The 18,315-nt window shown below is 45.4% G+C and overlaps 1 protein-coding gene across 8 annotated transcripts in view; it reads right to left on the bottom strand.

Moving 5' to 3' along the window:
* FOXN2 (forkhead box N2) overlaps window positions 1-17,019 on the bottom strand; it is a 32,656-nt gene extending 15,637 nt beyond the window's left edge. Inside the window, exons 1-3 of one of the 8 annotated variants that reach the window (XM_026845775.1) lie at window positions 16,862-17,019; window positions 6,201-6,430; window positions 5,118-5,668 (exon numbers count right to left, since the gene is read on the bottom strand). In XM_026845775.1, coding sequence (XP_026701576.1) covers window positions 5,118-5,654 — 537 coding nt within the window. In that variant the 5' untranslated portion in view covers window positions 5,655-5,668; window positions 6,201-6,430; window positions 16,862-17,019. Of the gene's footprint in view, window positions 1-5,117; window positions 5,669-6,200; window positions 6,431-7,026; window positions 7,194-16,689; window positions 16,829-16,861 lie in introns of those variants that run through there. The other 7 variants (XM_026845767.1, XM_026845768.1, XM_026845770.1 and 4 more) reach the window with 7 other exon arrangements.
* Between the last annotated feature and the right edge of the window lie 1,296 nt (window positions 17,020-18,315).

Below are 18,315 nucleotides of genomic sequence, written 5' to 3'. Positions count from 1 at the left end.
TCCCTTTTCCCTTTAGCAGCTTTGAGGCTGTTGCCCTCAGAGAGAGCCAGTAACTCCCCTGACCAGCAAACTATACTGTTTTATCTGCTACTTTAGCACTTCAACTTGACACCTAATTCAGTTCAGCTGGGCCTGAAGCCAAAATGGGGTTAGTTTCCTCTTTCATCTTCTCATCTTCCCAGCCAGGTACTCCCACCAGCTTGCTGCCCTGACAACATAATATAAGGATTTTGGGTGGGTGTTGCAACAGCAAGCTGAACCAGGGCACACCCTGGAAGCTTTACCGACAGTCTAATGCAGGAGGCAATAAACAGGGTGACTTCTTTGGGTAGTTAGATTGGGTTAGGTGTAATGTGAAACCATGCTTCCACCCACCATTATTTGTACTAAAAGCAGACATTGAGCAAAAGAGACAATGCCAATGGGGCTGCTCCTGTGCACCGTTTCACTCACATCAGCTTCTTAGCAAAGACTCACACTGAAAATCCAACACAAGTCTGAAGTTACTGTCATGCTTTAGGGGAAAACCATGCACATGGAGCTGGAAGTTCTTAGAATACAGGTACATTCAACAGTCTAACCACAGCAACAAAAAAGACTGCCATTTCTCCTAGCAAAGACTAAGCCTAACATGATCTAAAATGCTAAAGTGCCTCTGGACGTTACTATTTCATATCAACAGTGGGGCAACTGTTGATGTGTTAGCTGAAATGTAGGTGTAACTTTTATTTAACATCAAGGGAAACATCCCTCCAGAGTCTCTGCAGAGCAACCACCAGACCATTTTGACTCTCCATCTCAAAATGAGTGGGTCACTGATACTGGTTTTTGGTCTATCATCTTTTCTGCATCTTTCAACAATTCTAATTTGACTTGCAGTATTTTGTCTAGGCAAATAAAGGAGAGAAAATAATTCCTACATTTTGAAGCATTTGGGGCTATTTCGTAGACACTAAGTTTCCAGACCTCAGCATTTCAGGGCTGGATTATAGCAACATGGGTTGGAAACAAGATGCCCGACATGATGCAGTCTTGTCCTTTACTTTTACCACCACCCCACCACAGTCCCTCCCCTGCTAGCAGTGAAGTACAACCAGTGCATATGGCCAGTCCAGCAAGGAAAGCCCAAGAAGCGACCAATGTAGAGCAACTCAGCCAGCACCAGTGGCTCGGGCTCGCTGCAGAGGCAGACACCCGTCCCTGTGCTGCAGAAAGCCCTCCATAAGCTTCAGCTTGGGCAGCAGCCCCAGCTCCACTGAGTATGGGCAGTTCTCACCAGCTGCTTCCACCCGAGCTAGGAAAAAACCAAACCCTAAAACACACATCTATCAAGAAGAAAGAAAGGGAGATCTGTTGAAGATATTCAAGCCCTAGCACCCCTGACCTCTGGAGGAAACAGTGGCATGCCAGATTGATGCTTGACGCGGATGCCACTCCTGCCTCCTCTCACCTTTTCTCCCCAGTAGCATCGATCAATTAAAAGCTCCCAAACCCACAATTGTAAAAACAAGCCTAGCAAAGAGCTGGGAGACTCTTCAGGGCTTCCAACTCCAAACTGCTTTTCAAATCAGGTCCTCCTGTGCTGTGTATCAGACACTGCTCCCTCAAAAAGAGCAATTTCCCACTGTAGACCTTGCACTCCCCCAACCCCAAGGCTGCATGACAGTGCTTAAGATACAAAGAGCATTAGCTGTACCTTCTGAGGATCACTGGCCCACGACCACACCTCCACATCTTCAGGGGCACCAGGGCCACAGCAGGCACACTGGGAGGCAAGCCAGTGTCCCAGTGACTGACCCCAGCATCATCCCCTTGCTGTTCATCAGCTCCAGCACCCAACCACCATTACTGGAGAACCACTAGAAATCTCATCTGTCTGGATGACTGAAAGCATGAGCTCAAATGCAACTCTAATATGAAAGGGTATTTTAGCTTGTAAGTCTATCACCTGAGGTAAACCTTGACAAACCACTTAGATACAGCAGCATCACAATATCTGCACACAGAAAGGGTAATGTGTATTTTAGCAGACATATGACGTATACACATCCTGTTTCCATGGCATGAGAAGTTCCTCCTCTCAACTGCAGTGCTTGTTCATAAGGCATGTTACTTTCCCTTCAGCGCCCTTCAACTCATTAAAAGAAAACCATAATATACAATATTTTTCAGCGATCCAAGCAAGGACAGCCTTCCCCCAATCTCTGCTGAACACTGTCCTAGACTCGCGAATGCCCGCAGCCTGCTGCAACAGGCAAGGTAAAGGTATTTAGCTGCCTGATAGGAATATACATGCAAACAGATGGACCATCCACAGCTACCTCTGCAACACAGTGTGGCACAGCTTGGTAGAAACAGCTCTGTGGAGTGAGAATGTTGGTGCTGAGGGGTCGCCCGCACATGCTTTGGACGTTTTACTCAGATCTGCTCCAGCAGGGTCTTGTGGACAACATCCAGGTGCAATCAGGGCACAGCAAGGACACTCCTGCAACACCTTTCCCAGGTTAGCACCAGCCAAAATTAATCTGGTTCACATGTCCTGAAACTGCCTTGCAGTGCCAGCTAACGTGGGGTAAGTGTGAAAAATCAGGAGGCTCACTTCAAAGTGCACTCCCAGTCCAAACCAAAATATCACCATTACGGCAAACATGAGGACAGACCCTTCCTAGTTTTGCTGCCAGATCTCCAAGACATGATTTTGTAGCTGGCAGCAATAGCCAGGGAGGTGTCAGAAAGCAGCCTGTCCCAGGATGTGGGGGCACAAAACCTCCCCTCCTGTCAGATGTTTACACTCTTCGAACAAGAGAGCCCACATTCATTTGAAAGGCTTTAAAACCCTTCTTACCCTGATGTTACAAAATAAGCCATGCTCCTCTGCTGCAATATGCCATGGGCCTCTGCTTCCACGGGCACTTGGGATAGACGAAAGCTGGCTACACGCTCCCTCTGAGACAATTAAGATGCCATTAATAAAGAAAAAATGGAATAAAATAGAAAATTATCTGTCCCTCTCAAAAGCACCTAGAGGCATGACCAGCACATGGTTACAAGCAAACACAATTGGCAAAACAAGCCTGTAAGCTCCTGCTGCTTGCTCTAACAAGTGACACCTGAGGAGCTCAGCTGAAGGGGTCTACAGCATTCCCACCATCTGCCAGATCCATTCCTGTAGAGCCTGCAAGTGCTGCTGTGCACCATGGACTTATTTTGCAGGAACAATTTGGAGCAGCACTCTCATCTGGTCCTTTTCTCTGCAGGGCAGAGGGTAAATATTTAACTACTGTTGGAAATGGGGAAGCTTACACAAAGTTTCAGAAGGGGCTTTTTTGGGGTGGTATTTTTTGATAAATGCAGTTTCTGTTCTTAAGAATTAGAGCACTGTGGAGCCCTGGGAAAATGCTGACAGAGCACATCAGCACCACCTTACTGGTAATGGTAGTAGCTATTCTTCATTTTGGTTTTCCTACTAGAGATGTCACATCTAGCAGTAAGCCATCCTCTGTGCCCAGCAATACTGGTGGAGTTGCCAGGGTAAGCAGAGGACCAGGCAGTCTCAAATTCCTGCTGCCCAAATGCCAAGACATGAGGTTTGACTGGTAACTCCTAAACCATCAGGGTTTCCAGGCTGGAAACAAGTGAACTGGAGAACCACAGAAAACAAGAACTCATACAATGATTTAGGAGATTTCCCTGCCCTGCCCTAATTCCTCTCAAACTCATGTCTCCCTTCCTGGACAGAGATGCCCAGTCCTTTAAGGGTACCTTTGCCACCTGTGGCAACATGCAATTGCTGCCCAGATCCACATCCTTCACACAGGCACAGCTTGCAGCATCTCAGTTACTCTGTTACAGCACCTGGAGCCACATTAAAAGCCCGTCCTAAAACTCAGCACAACTCAGCCATGGAAGAGAACTACTGGACTTGCCACACAGCATCAGAAAGTGTTTTTTTTCCAGGACAAAGCTGCTGCTTGGGAAAACAACACCCTAACAATTTAATGGAAAAGCAGGGATATTGAGAAGCAGTGATGTTCAGTCCTACCAGTACAAAGCAGTCCTTCCCGATGCCCACACAGCTCCAGAACCTCTATCTACAGCAAGAGGCTGTCAAGCATGCCAGGCATTGCATGCATTTCTGATAACAAGCCTGTTACCACTTGGGCTGACCTCCAAGCATACAGGTCTGGGATTTGTTTGTTGACTTTTGGTATGTGGTTTGTTGGTTTATTTAAGTCAGAGCTGGCTCTTTGAGGAATGGGATGGGAAATGAGAGAGAGAGGAAGTCACTAGTGAAATCATCCAAGTCAGAAGAAGAAAGAATTTGTACAGAAAAGAATATCATTGACCTTAAGAAGCGAAGCTTGTATCTGCACCACGCAGAGACACACACATGTTATGACAGAGGTTAAAGCAATACAGTACATTAAATGCAGGAATTAAGATGGTTATTGGAAAGATAGAGCTGTGCTAAGTGTGAAAGAAGGTCACAAGTGCAAAAATCAGTTTAATATTCAACACAGCTGTTAGACTGAGAAACGCTCAGCCATGTACATACAGTGTGCCTGCAAGCACAGGGGCCTTGCAGAAGACCCCATCTGCAACCCAAACAGGCAACACCTCTACTAGTCAAGCAGGGAATCTGCTCGGCATCCTGCAATCTCTTCTGCTTCCCAGTGCAATCATAGCTGTGGCCATGCTGGAAAAGCAGGGAAGGAAGAACACACCCCTAAATTTCAGCACTGGAAAACAGAGAGCACACCAGTTTAAGAAGCTTCAGTGAAAAGACATCCTAAGACAGATGTCAGAAATTTCAGGCGGGGTGTTGCAGGCTAACAAAATTGTAAGTAAGTGGAAACAGGGTCCTTTGCAATAGCATGTTAGCCAGCTTTAAAAAGGATGCACCATGGCTAGCTCTACACTGGTCAGCACTAAATAACAAAACCAAGTGACTTTGGTCATCCTGTGACTTGTCAGAAGTGGCATCTCCAGCTGCAAATAAAGTGTTAGATGACATGGAGGGGAAAAAGGAAACCACCAAAAAGTCCTTGAGAACAACAGCCTTCTCGATTCCCCCCTGGATTTCTAATTGGATCCACCTCCCTCACACCAGGTCTCACCTTGCCATGGCTTCTCTCCACCTTTCGGAAACACTTGTTCAAGGAGAGGTTGTGTCTGACCGAGTTCTTCCAGCCAGTGGGTGCCGTGGCAAAGTAGGGGAAGCGCTCCAGGATCCAGCTGTAGATTTCTTTGACTGGCAAGCTCTTGTTGGGGGAATGCTCGATTGCCATGTAAATGAGAAGGCTGAAAGAGTAAGGGGGTTTGGAAGTGGAGGATTTTTTTTCAGGGTTCTGGTAGCAGGATGGTGAGAAGGATGGCACGCTGTCACCCTCAATGTCATATAAGGGGCTAACAATTGGAAGACCCTCACTTCCGAGGCTGAAGTTTGTTAGAAGGTTAGTACTTTCATGTAGCCAGTTCAAATTTGTGAGTTCATCATCTGCTGAATCTCTGTCTACCACAGTGGCCTTTGGCCTGCCAGCGTCGCCAGCATCGGGCAAGCTTCCCATCCCATGACACTGCCGTAGTCCTGCAGCTTTTTCTGCTCCTGGCGTTTCAGCTTTCTTATCCGGAGTCATTCCAGTGACTGGACCCATTTAGCTTTACTGGTCTGCAACAAACGAGATGGTCAGAAATCAGTGTGAACTTTGAAAATCGCGTTCATTGGCCACCCACCAAACCCAAATGCAGGACTGTACCATCCCCATGCTGTGCAAGAGCACTGTCGTAGTCACTGATGAGAGCTAGGGTCCAACATGAGCGCCCCGTAATCTCATGAGCATGTGTTAACTCCCATCAGTTTATATCCAGAACTTGTGGTAAGCATTTGGAAACTGCTGTATCTATCTTGAAATGCCAATTTGGACACAGAAATAATAGCTATTTTGATGTCAACATGTGAAATCTGAAAGAGACCCTAACAGGTAGGATCTAATCCATTCAGCTCTCACATTAACTCTTATACTCATCATATTGTAAATTGACCCTATTTATAGAAGCATTTGTCTTTGGCACCCAAAGAGGAAAAAATAAGTTGCAAAACTTAAATCAGCGTAAAGTGAATTTGTGGTCTCAGTGCAAATGAAGCCTTTACAACCCCCTACAAGTCACAATCATTCCCAAGTACCGCCTCCTGTTTCTACCTGGGAAAAATCTGGCCAGCCTATCAGTTCATCAGCGGGGTCCCGCGGAGCTGCCCAGGTCCAAAAGACCTTCTTTTTCCCCTCCTGTATGGGCTTGCTGGTCTAACCCGGGCTCCCCTTCAGAGCAGAGGGTGAAGCGACCAGCTGTCAACAGGAAGGGACCATCCGCTGGGGTGGCAGCTCAGACCTGTTGCAGAAATAATGGCTGACCACTTGCTTTGAATTTTTCCCTAGATGAGAAGCAAAAAAAAAAAAAAAAAAAAAAAAAAAAAAAAAAAATTATCTATAAAAATCTGCCACCTAGAATGCACAGTCTTATAGGCTACTCGTGCTTTTAGAGGCATTACGCTACCAAAAGACATCTTCTTGCTTGTAGTTTTAAAAGGGGTCATCTGGTAAACTGTAGTATAGCAACAGCTGTTTCTTCCTGCTGACGGGACCATAATAGAGCTTCACTGCACCTACAGCCTTGGCCAACATAGTAGACCAAAAGTACAGACCAACAAAACCCCTCTACAGATGTGGTGTGTATGTGTGTGTATATATATATATATATATATGCATACACACATGCACACACACAAGTTACACCAGCCTGTTATAAACAGAAGATGTTCCAACTATGGATGCAGTTTACCAGCAAAACTAAGGTTCATATTAACTGAAAAAAAAAAAAACCCTCCAAAACCCAAACAAACAAAAAACAAACAAAAAAACCCAACCCAGTTCCCCGTCCCACTGCCTGCTATCATTCTGGTTTCATGCTCCAGTGCCTACTGCAAGAGCTCAATTGCAAGACTAGGACAGTTTCCATATCATATCTCACCAGACAGCTTTATGTAGTTACTGGATGTTTTCTTACTACGGTCTTTAGTAAACACATGGTTCTGTGCACATGCATGTTCTCCTACGAAGCAGAGACAAGGAATTGATCAGCTTGCATACACGGTCTGGCTGTCCCACCTACAAAACCACACCACTGGCTGGCTCCAACCCCACAGCCTCACAGTGGCCATGCCATTAGGATGCCCAACCTGCATAGAGATGTATTTGCCCAGCCTCCTCATTTTGGAGGAGGAGGGTGACATGTATGATGTGGTGACATAGAAAAGCAACAGAATACATCCATTTTATGCTACCCAACAGGAGCCAGAGCCCTGCCAGCCCCTGCCTGGTGCCAGGCAGGTGTGGGGTGCAGAATTCGTGCCTGCCACAGAAAACACACTAGGTTTCCCACCAGCAATTTCTTCTCTCTTCATCTGCTCACATGCTTTTGCACCAGCTATTGCAAAGCTGTTTTGACAGTAACACTTGCACCTATGCTTACCAGCGCTGTAAACCATCCTCAAATTTTCTATTTAAGTGCAGGGACGGGAGTGATTAACTATCAGCTCAGTCATTCATTAAAAAAAAAAAAAAAAAAAAAAAAAAAGTGAACTGCTCAAATAGCTGGTCAAAAATAGCTTTGCTCTCCCTACAATTTACTTCTCCCCCAAGCCATCAGAGCAGATTTATATTGGCAGTCAGTGACTGCTGGCTTTAAACACAGCAATATATACATATGCTTATGTCAGTTTTTCAATCCTTTCTTAAATTGAAAAACAAACAAAGAACTAGTGATAAAATTCATACAGTGAGACAAACCCCAATTCTACTGCAACATGAGTTGCACCGTTTTCCTTATAATGAGTAACTTTACCTCCTTGTTCAGCACCTCTTTAGCCAACTACGTACTAGCTTACACCTCTCAGCCGTGTATCAGTAATTTTAGCACTCGGTTCATGTTGCATGAAATAACCCTTTGCAAATCTTCAGTCAGCACAGTAGACCAAGAACATGCACATATACACACACACATTCGAGTTTTAAGTCACTGTATTTATTCCTTTGGTGAAACGGGGCAATAAAGCCTGTTTTACAACACAAACAGGGCCTGGGCATGCTCACAATCTTCTCCAAAATATAGAGGGAAGAAAACCTATTAACTTATTAAACTGGCACTTAAAATCAGGTAGGCTTTGTGGTGTCAAGGCGCTATTTGTTTGGACACTACTAAGTGTTAGCAGAGAATCATTAGAATAATTAATATGCTACTTTAAAAAAATTATTTGAGAGTAATATACTTACAGTAAATATTAATATGGGCCAGTGCCACATTTCTCTTAGTAGATGCATTACAAAAATCCACATCTCGTATTACCTTCTTAGTGCCTAGTTCACCACTTCACACATCAACTTGAACACATCGGCAGAAATCAAAATCTTTCTTTCTAGAAAGCTATAAAGACATTAGACTATTATAATCTAATAAATTTTTAAAAAATCAGTTCCATAACTACTGCAGCTTTCAGTGGTCTAAACCGAACACTGCATCAAGAATAATTTAAATATAGAAACAGCAGAGTATGCAACAGGAAAAGCTATTTTCATGAAGCAATACTCGCCATCAAAAGCTTGCCCTTCCCCATGACAAATATGAACCACAGCAGCTCCGAGGGGTACCCCACAGGTGGGCTCACTGACAGCCACATCAATTAGTCTGCCTCACCACTCAAGCACCCAAGGACCACACGGTCCACAGGCCCTCCTCGCCTCTCAAAAATCCAAGGGCCATGTGGCCCACAGGACCATCACTAACTACTCAGGTGAGACATCACTCCTTTCTGCCTGCAGCAGCCTGGTGGGGAGGAACAGCAGTGCCACTGGAGTGTATCTGAAGGCACACAAGCAGTCAGTTTAATTTGCACATGCTTTCCAGAGCCCCTTTTCATTCATGCAGACCCTTAATGACATCTGATATTCACGATTTCTTTTTCTGCATGTGTGCTCTGCTTGGCCATAAGCGGATGGGACTGTGAAACAGCTTCCAAGCTGTTATTTTCAAGATTGTCCCTTCCAATATTTGGGGTTTAATATTTTACGTAAGGGTCGTGTGATTCACCAAGGCCATCTCTGCTATAAGCTAGCAGGGGCTTGTGGACAGGGATGAGTCGGTGGGAAATCCACAGAAAGAGCAAGGAGAACAGACCACAAGAAGATGACAGCATGGAAGAAGCTCTCCAACGCAGACACCGTGATGAAAATGTATACACTTGAACCATCGGATTTCTTCCTAACGTTTCTCACTGTTACTGGCTACAAAGGTTGATGCAAACAAGGTTAGAGGTAGCCACCAGGACTTGCTCTCCACAGTGCTCCCATCCAAGCTGAACTAGCAGCACCTGTGTGAAACAGGGAGGGAAGGAAGAGGGAAACGTAGCAGAAAGGCACACAAGCACTGCAAGGCCACTTAGGGAAATTTATCTTCCGATCCTTTATTCCTGCCATCTTCCTCACCTTGTCCGCTCCTCCAGGGGCAGCAAAAGCCTTGCAAGAAAACCATCTCCAAGTGGAACGCACCCGCTCACCTGCTGAGACATGCTCCCTGGCCCTCTCCTCCCGCTCTCCTAGAGCCACTTGGTATGGAAGGAGGATGGCACATGGCCACTGTTTAACCAACCTCTCCAGCTGGCATATCGAATGCCCAGAGACTCACTGCAATTTCCATGAGGACAGCCCCAGCCCCACAAGCAGAGCTGGAAGGCAACCTCCAGCCATGCAAATGCAGAAATAACGTGCTTTAAGTACACCTCTGAAAAATGTGCAACAGTTTATGCTCCATCCCATGTGTTTTGCCCTACCCATAAGTACACAGTAACACAGCACACCGCTGTTAATTACTATTAACACTTCAACTGAAAGCAGATCATCATGCATCCGAATCCTAAGGAATTCGAGCATCTATCTCCTGTAAGCACCTTTTAAAGGAAAGCCAACAAAACATCTACTCCTCAAAGTATGGCAGCAGAGATTCACATCAGTTTGCACGATAATTAATAGAGGACTATGATTCCAAGGTAAGAAGACTAAAAGGCTGCAAAGTCAACTGAGGTTGCTCAAAGAAAAGTCAGGGTCCATCAGAAAAGAGGCGTGATGTTCTTTCCAGCAGTCTTGTGATTTTTGGCATCACTCAAGAGCACATATAAAAGCCAGGAGAGGACCTCCCTGCTAATAAATGCCAGCCCAGCACCCAACGCCCAGCGAAATCCTGCTCTTCAGGCCACTTGTGACCCGAACAGCACAGCCCAGGTCCAAAGAGGCTGGTTAAGGCTGCAGATGTATTCAGAGGTTCAGAGAAGCCCTAAGAGATCGGAAGGGATTCAGCGTCATAAGACAAGGTAATATTTTTTGCAGTCTTTTTTCAAACTCACTGAAGAGCTAAGTTTGGGAAAGGTTACGGGGACAGGAAGGTCCTCAGCAGAGCAGAGCACATCTGGGGTTAAACCAGGTTTGCACGCTCCATATACCTCCCCAGCTATGACTTCATTTTGAGGGAACACCTTAAGCATTGCTATGTTCTGCCACAGAATGGAATGCTTTGGTGTGTGAACGTTTACAGAGACAAAGCTGCTTTAATGTAGGCCAACTGTTAACAGAATTGGAAGTCCACTTGCGCATACTCTCAGGCAAGCAGGGAAGCAAGCTTTTTTTGCGGCGCCCCTTCTTGAAGGAGTCTCAGCTCCAGCAGAGTCCAGGTCCAAGGGACAAAGCCGTAGCAGATACCTCCATCCCACCAAAGGTAACCTTCTCCAAAACCAGCAGCATTGCAACTAAAAGTGCACAGACATTGTTTTCACTATGGCCACCATGCCTGGACTCACTGACCTGGCAAGAAAGAATTCAGCCTTTTTGTTAAAAGATGCCACAGCCCTGTCCATGCCAAGTTAGCATGTGAGCAGAGCTCTTGCTGCTGCTTGACCCTTCTTTATTCTCCAGTGGCCTCAGATGAAAGGTGCCATTTGGCATCTGCACAACATCAGTGCCCTAGGTTATGACAACCTTCTCCACAACTAAATGCACCTATTTATTTCTGTAGGATAGCCAAACAACTAGGTCACCTCTGCTAGTAGTGTGAAGACCTGCTAACAGTGCAGTAATTTCCCTCCAGATATAAAAAATGAAATTAAAAAATAATTACCATGCATTGTCTAAGTCTGAGGAGTTGAATATGATTTTAATCCAGAAGAGGTTTTTAGCCATATCACAAGAGCAGCTCTGCAACCACCCTCTCTGCAACCAGCTCAGGGCACGCACCCTTATTTACAGAGCTGGGGCGTTTGCGTACTCCATGTACAACTTTTGTACTAACATAATCAGACTTTGTGAGAGGACTTAAAAAGATGGGTACGTGCTTTTGCATGCAAGCAACTATACCAATAGCAAACTCTTCTACTGATCTTTCATATTCCCTTGCATTTACGGGAAGCGTATTGACACCACAGCTTTTCCTGAGTTAAATACGTCTATGTATGTATTGTGTTGTTAAACCAGCCCGAGAATTGCACAAATAAATTACTGTCACTGTTCACCTACAGTAGTTTGGGATAAACTTCCAAGTCAGCATGCACACAGCACAGGACCAGCTACAAGTTTTTGCATGTTAGAGGGAAGGGCGGCAAAAAAAATTCTTGGCACAACTAGTGAAAACCCATTGATAAAAAGTTACCACATCCGCTTGACCGGGAGCATTAAAAGCATGACACCAGACTATTTTTCCCCCATTAATTTAACCTTCCCCCCCTCCCAGCTCCTTTGTCTCAGGCTGCCCTGCTCCATCCCTTGCCCACCTCACAGGAGCGGCAAAGCGGGCTGGAGGTCAGCTGAAATCCCCCCCCCCCAGCTCTGTGAAAGGCCTGTATTTGATTACACCACTGTATGATGTCACGTAACCAAGACAACTAAAGGCATTACGGTCTCCCGAGGACAAAACCGCCTCTCGGCCATAGATTTCGGCCAGCCAGGACCCCTTGTCTGCAGGGAAGAAGAGCAGGCAGCCGTACCCCCACCGGTGACAAAAGGCACCCAGAGATGCTCCCCCAGGGCAGCACCCGCCGCAGACAAGGCCCCTCCCGCTCCTCTTGGCTTGCAAAGGGGGAAAGACTTTAAAATAATTGTTTTTTAAAACCCCACAACATTTTAAAAGGCAGTTACTGGCTTCTCGAAGTCAGCCTGGAAAACAAAAAACACCCCACAACCGAAATAACCGGACAAGCCATAAGATCAGGAGCTTCTTTTTAACCTTGGCATTGGTGAGCTCAAAGGAGAGAGGTTTTCCAGGTATTTGCTGAAATACTTCCAAGCCTCTCTCATTTTAATGTCCCTTTAATGTCAATATTCTCCCACACCTTGTGAAATAATTAAAGGTGTGGGGTGGGGAAGAAAACAAATGGTGAACAAAAACTAGTGAAAAGGTCCGATATTAGGAAAGTTAAGAAGTGCTGCAAAATTTAAAAAGGGAAGGGATGAAACCCTTATCATAGCCCAGGGAAGTGCAGGAAGTGAGAGAACGAGATTTCATCTGAGATCTAACTTATATGAGAAAAGTTTTCATTTTTTTAATTAAGTACACATACACTACACAAGTTGGTTTGTGATTGAAATAGGTATCTGAAACAAAAATAATACGTAAACTCAGTCATGCCCAGACCCCAATCCAGACCCTTTGCACCACCCTGAGCCTCTGGGCCATTTATTCCAGCGCTGCCCGCAAAGACTTTGCAAACGTGAAGCCTTTCCAAAGGCTGCAGTCACTGTTGGACCCAGTTCCCTGTACCTCGGATTTAAAACATGCACATGAAAACCGTCTTAACAGATAAAGTGGGAAGTGGGAAAAAAAAAAAAAACAAAACAACAAACAACACGCAAAAAAACCAGCAGTGAAATCTAAACTATTAAGGAAAACTCCTGGTGTCACAGAAACGAGGGGGAAAAGAAGTGCTTTTAAGAAAAATGCTTTACGCCAATAGTAGCTTTTCAAAAGATGCCTTCAGGTCATGTTCCTTAAATTCAGTACGCTGCTTGCTAAATGGACAAAAAAAAAAAAAAAAAAAAAAAAAAAAAAAAAGTAAGCCATTGATATGTTCACAAGTGAGCCATTTGAGCAAATGCCTTGCAAAATAATTCTGATGCTAATTCCCTTGCCAGGGCAACCCTTCCACATGTCTCTCTACCATCCTCTTGAAAGAGAAGAGAATATAGCTACATTTCAGCTGGTGTCAGTAACAATTTACCAACTCTAGAAAACATAATGCTATCTTTTCCATCCAGCTTTTCTGCCTTCTTCAGCCTTAAAGTACCAGAACTCCCGATTTTCAGCTGAAAACCAGTAATTTGAAGCTTTGTCCCAAGTGATCCTCCTGCAAGATTTTATTTAAAAGCATCATCGGAGCTGTAACACAAAGCCACCGCCACATTACCAGTACAACTCCATGATTGCAAAGCTCTTACCACGGGCACAGCAAAGCGATGCTCTTCACCATGCTCTCCTCCCTGACCAAATTGCTCTTAATTTTACTCCACAATTGTTGAACTTGGGCTTTCTGTTTCAAAATTATAGCAGAATAATCTCTCTGCTCATAATGATTGTGCCATGAAATTATCTTTTCTTCTACACAGTAACCCCACACTGGAGTAACTGGACCAAGCAGGCTCATTGTATGGAAATATGGCCCAGTTTAATCATACAGGCTCTGTATGTCAAGGTACACCTTCACATAGAAGGCTACAGAAGATGGAAGTTTCTCTAAATACAGAAGAAACACAACTGTGCCAACAAAACTAGACCATCAAAGTACAAGATGCCATCTGACACTTCCCATACGGCACGGTCAAAAGCCCAAAAGCATACTAGCTCATACTTTTGACTATTCAACATCCCTAAAGCAAATCAAACTGGCCGATAACCGGTCTGGTGAAGGTCCTCACAGACCAGAGGATGAGGGATGAGTGACTGCTGCTGCTGCTTGGCAGGAAGCTTCCTAGCTCCCACTCATTCTGCTTTACTTTGTCCAAGTTTTCCAGTTGCTGACCTCTCTCCACATCCAGTAATTAGCTTTTAGGCGACCATATACTTGCCCCAGATCTCAGCATAATGCAATCCAGTGAGAGTGTTAAAAAGGAAGCAAGCAGGGGACCGCAAGTGAAATGGGAAACTTAAAAGTAGCTACAAACTGCAAGATAGGAATGCACTGAAAAGAATTCGAGAGAAGAAACGAAGCCTGAGCATGGTATCAAGATAAGCAGCTCCAGGAAATGGGCTTTGGGAATACATCCAGTCACACAACAAAGTCCACAATAAAACCACAATGGCAATTCGTATGCCACACACTGGTGGGACACCCAGATGCATAAGCAAAATAACACAAGGATGGAGTGGCATCACCTGCACACCACACATCGAGCACTTAATAGATGGAAAACAGTCACGCGGATAAAGTCGAAGGTACCCAATGATGTCATTCAAAAGCACATTGAGGTGTGCGGGTCTGTGGCTGTAATGTAGAGACCAGGTTTGCCACCGACTGGAGGGGAAGGCCAACACAGGGCCCTAAGTACTGCGGCCAGAAGCTGTAGACCTGATCTCAGCCCAGCCCTGCAGTTCAAACCCACCCCATTAGCAAGTTCAGAGAAGTGGCATTAAATACCTAGACAACAACCGTCCTGCAAGGCAGCTAATGCACACTGGTACTCCTGACTAAATTGTATTAGGATTTTCTGCCAGCAGGAACTGGGTGAAAACATTCCCAATTTATAATCTAATCTTTAAAGATGAAGAAGAGCAGGGACGGGGAGTGATTTCTGCAGTGGCAGTAGCCAATTTAACACAGCCTAACCTTTGAGGAAAAAGTAGGGAGCTCTAAGTCTAGTTTGAATATAACAGAAAAAAATTTGAACGCACTAGGCAAAAAAAAAGGTCAAAATCCACATCATGGACTTCTGGCATAAATCTTACCTGCACAGATTCCAGGCTTCTCTTAAAATGCGAGCAGCCGTTTGGTAACATGGGTATTCTTACCCCAGACACAACTGCTACTCTTCCCGGTTGCTGATCACATGGACCTCTGGGCACTCAACACCAAGAAGCACCACCCAGCAGCACTCTCCAAAAGCAAGTGTGACCCAACCCTTGTGCCTCCACAGCCATTAACGTTTTACAGGGAGGAGGCAGAGTACCAGAGGTCATGAAGATGCTGGCTGGCATCAGACAGCACTTCTGTACGACATAATTTATAACTGAAGCATGGGTGAGCTGTCTCTTTTGTATTTTGCAAGTACCCTGGAGTGTTGCTGAGTGCTTTTACTTGGCATGGGGAGGATGGGATGGAGAGTTCATCATCACACAGCATGCACTAAGTCAGAAGGCACATGTAATATGACAGGGAACAAATAAACAAGTGTCACACCTAAAGGTCCAGCCAGAAAAAAAATGTGAAGCAGCACCTCAGGGTTTTCTTGTTTTACTTGTGTCTCCTCCAGGAGTCAAGGAGCCTGCTGGATCTGGGAAGAGACACACCACAGGCACCCAAACCGACCCTCTCGGTTGCTGCGCTGGGATGCGGACAAGGTTTGCAGTCTGCAAGTGCACACTTGTCGAGAGACAAAGCCACGTGCTGACATGAGTCACCAAGAGCCGCTGACAGCAGCATCTCGGCGCAGGAAGTTGCCCAACACCATTTCAGTTGTCAAGCAGCAAGGCACACGCGCTAGGATGAGGCACTCGCTGCCTCCATCTACTTCCCTCAAAAAAGTTACAATCAAGGCAGTGATATCCTATATATGAGCTTATACACAATACACTTCTTTAACAGGAGGTAGAGGAACAGCAACAACCATAAAAACAAAACTCAAGGAGCCAAATGGAATAGAAAGGGCAGAATTTATACCTGTGCTAAAAGGTTGTGAATATGCATCCATACCACAGACAGCCTTTAGTGACAGGGACTAAAGGCTGCTCTTCATTATTTTACCGTCAGGAAAGGAAAACTGTATTTCACACAGCTCATTTTGCACCGTGGTGGTGCAGTAAGACTACCCCGTTGAAGGGAACAGCATAAGAGATGCACAGCAGCAGTGTCACTCCTCCCAACACCCCTACTTTCTGTGATCCTGCCGGCTATAATCCTGGCATCCAGCTTATTCTGATAAGGTAACCTGAACCTGCATGTGGAAAAAGTCTTCTGAGTGCCTGGGATATTTCCTCTCATAAATACCGGCTCCTTTTAACCCCAACGAGTAACCAAGGAGCGACAACAGGAGAGGAAGGTGGAATTACAATCCCAGTGAAACCAGTATAAAAACTTGGGCTGTTCTTATGGGAAACAACATTTCCGCACAAGAACTGCATCGCTTTCTTACCAGTTTAAACTAAATCCATACACAGCATCTTCAGGTGCCAAACTATCTTGTTCACCAGAAGAGTTTGCCTTTGCTCAACATGTCAGGTTTTCACCTTGAGTGGGAAGAGACTGTGGTTAATAAAGATGGTAAAAATCAGCTTGACATCCCCCTAAGCCTCTGTCTTCTTTCCCAGGCACTACACTTGCTCACCAGGCAGTCCTTTTTCTCCTTCGATGGGACCATTACAGCTCCCTATACCTGCTCCATTACTTACTGGACTGGCACGTCCTGACACTGAGATAGTTGCTGCAATGCAACCTTCCATCCCGAGCTCCCCAGAGGACACGGGAAGGCTCCTCAAACAGAAAACCTGTGGTGATTGGAACTGTTGAGGCAGCACACTCCTTGGTTGGTGTCCCTTTTGGATACAAAAAAAACAATCTTACTTCTGGGTTGAGCAATCCCTGCGGAGCTCCTTCAGCACAGCCGCGGTGGCAGCACTCAAAGGGGGTCACAACTTCATCCTCTGCTCAAGACACTGCCAACGAAGACATCAACCAAGTTTTATGCCAGCAAGGTCCCCAAAAGCACTCAGTGCCGCACACCTGAAGCGATACGGGGTTGGTGCCTCCCCAGGGCAGCACCGCAGCATATCCACCACACTCTCTGAGCCTAAACACCATATACAGCGGCACCACTCGGTTTATGGGCACATTAAAAAAACAAAAAAACAAAAAAAAAAAAAAAAAAAAAAAAAAAAAAAAAAAAAAAAAAAAAAAAAAAAAAAAAAAAAAAAAAAAAACCACCCTCCTATCTATATTGAAGGCAACCCAAACATACAAAGTGATAATTATCATCTTCTCCCTATTTCTACAAAACTCAAAGTCACACAGCTGGACGCAAGTGAGCCCCCAGCACAAGCCGAGCTGCTGCAGCAACAGGCAGTGGAGCTCAGAAATAACATACCCTGGCACTCAGCTAAATTCATTAGCTCAAGCTCTGTGCCCTGTTAATTGCTACTATATAGCTTTCAGTTCAGAGTCGATGTCTCCAACTACCTTTTGCAGAACTTGCGAAATGTGAGTTGGCACCTGCCAAGAAAAAAAAAAACACAAAAACCAACCGCAAGTTTGCTGAAATAATGTAACACCAGCTTAATTTTTCTTGCATAGATGTAGCATCACAGCAGACTTCCAGGAGAGGGGGGAAAAAAAGACCCCAAACCAAGAAACACAACAGAAGTTAAATGATTCGTGTGTCAATATAACACAATCCAACCGTTACCAAAGTTCACCTACACGCTAGTCTGCCCGTAACAAGGTTTGGCGTGTTTCTGTGTGTGTGTGTGTGTGTGTCTATATATATATATATGTAGTTTATATCAAATTATCTTGATTTCACAGGTTAGCCACAAACCTAATCAAGTTACCTGCGCAGCATTCAAGTCCAATATAATTCAGTGTTTTTAACTCCACGGTTAATTTTGCATATAATGTCCATCCCTAGGCAGACACCAAGGCGGGGAGGTGAGCTCATTGCATCCCGCTCAAGGTTACTCCTTATTTTCTAGTTTTACTTTTTGTCCTCTTTACTCTTTGTTTGGGCCTTGTCAGAATCCAAACCTTTACGAACAAAAGCCAGTTTCTGCTCCCACACAGACTGGGAGAGCTGGCGGATGTGAGTGGCCGAGCAGGACTAAGCCAGGCGGGCAATAGGGTGCTGCTGCTCCTCAGGCGCCACTGGGCTTCGCCGCCCAACTCCCCCCAAAACCCCCGAAAAAGGCGGAAAACTCCAAAGGGCCACGTGCAGATCCCAGCCTGGCCTCGAGCACCTCGGGAGCCCTTTCGAGGGTTAAACCCCAAAACGCGGGACCCCTGTGTCTCCCGCTCCCCCCCCCCCC

Source organism: Athene cunicularia (genome assembly GCF_003259725.1).
Source record: "Athene cunicularia isolate RWA chromosome 3 unlocalized genomic scaffold, athCun1 chr3_part1, whole genome shotgun sequence".
Classification (NCBI taxonomy): Eukaryota; Metazoa; Chordata; class Aves; order Strigiformes; family Strigidae; genus Athene; species Athene cunicularia.
Note: the sequence above shows the minus strand (reverse complement) of the source record. Positions and strands in the feature narration are given on the sequence as shown.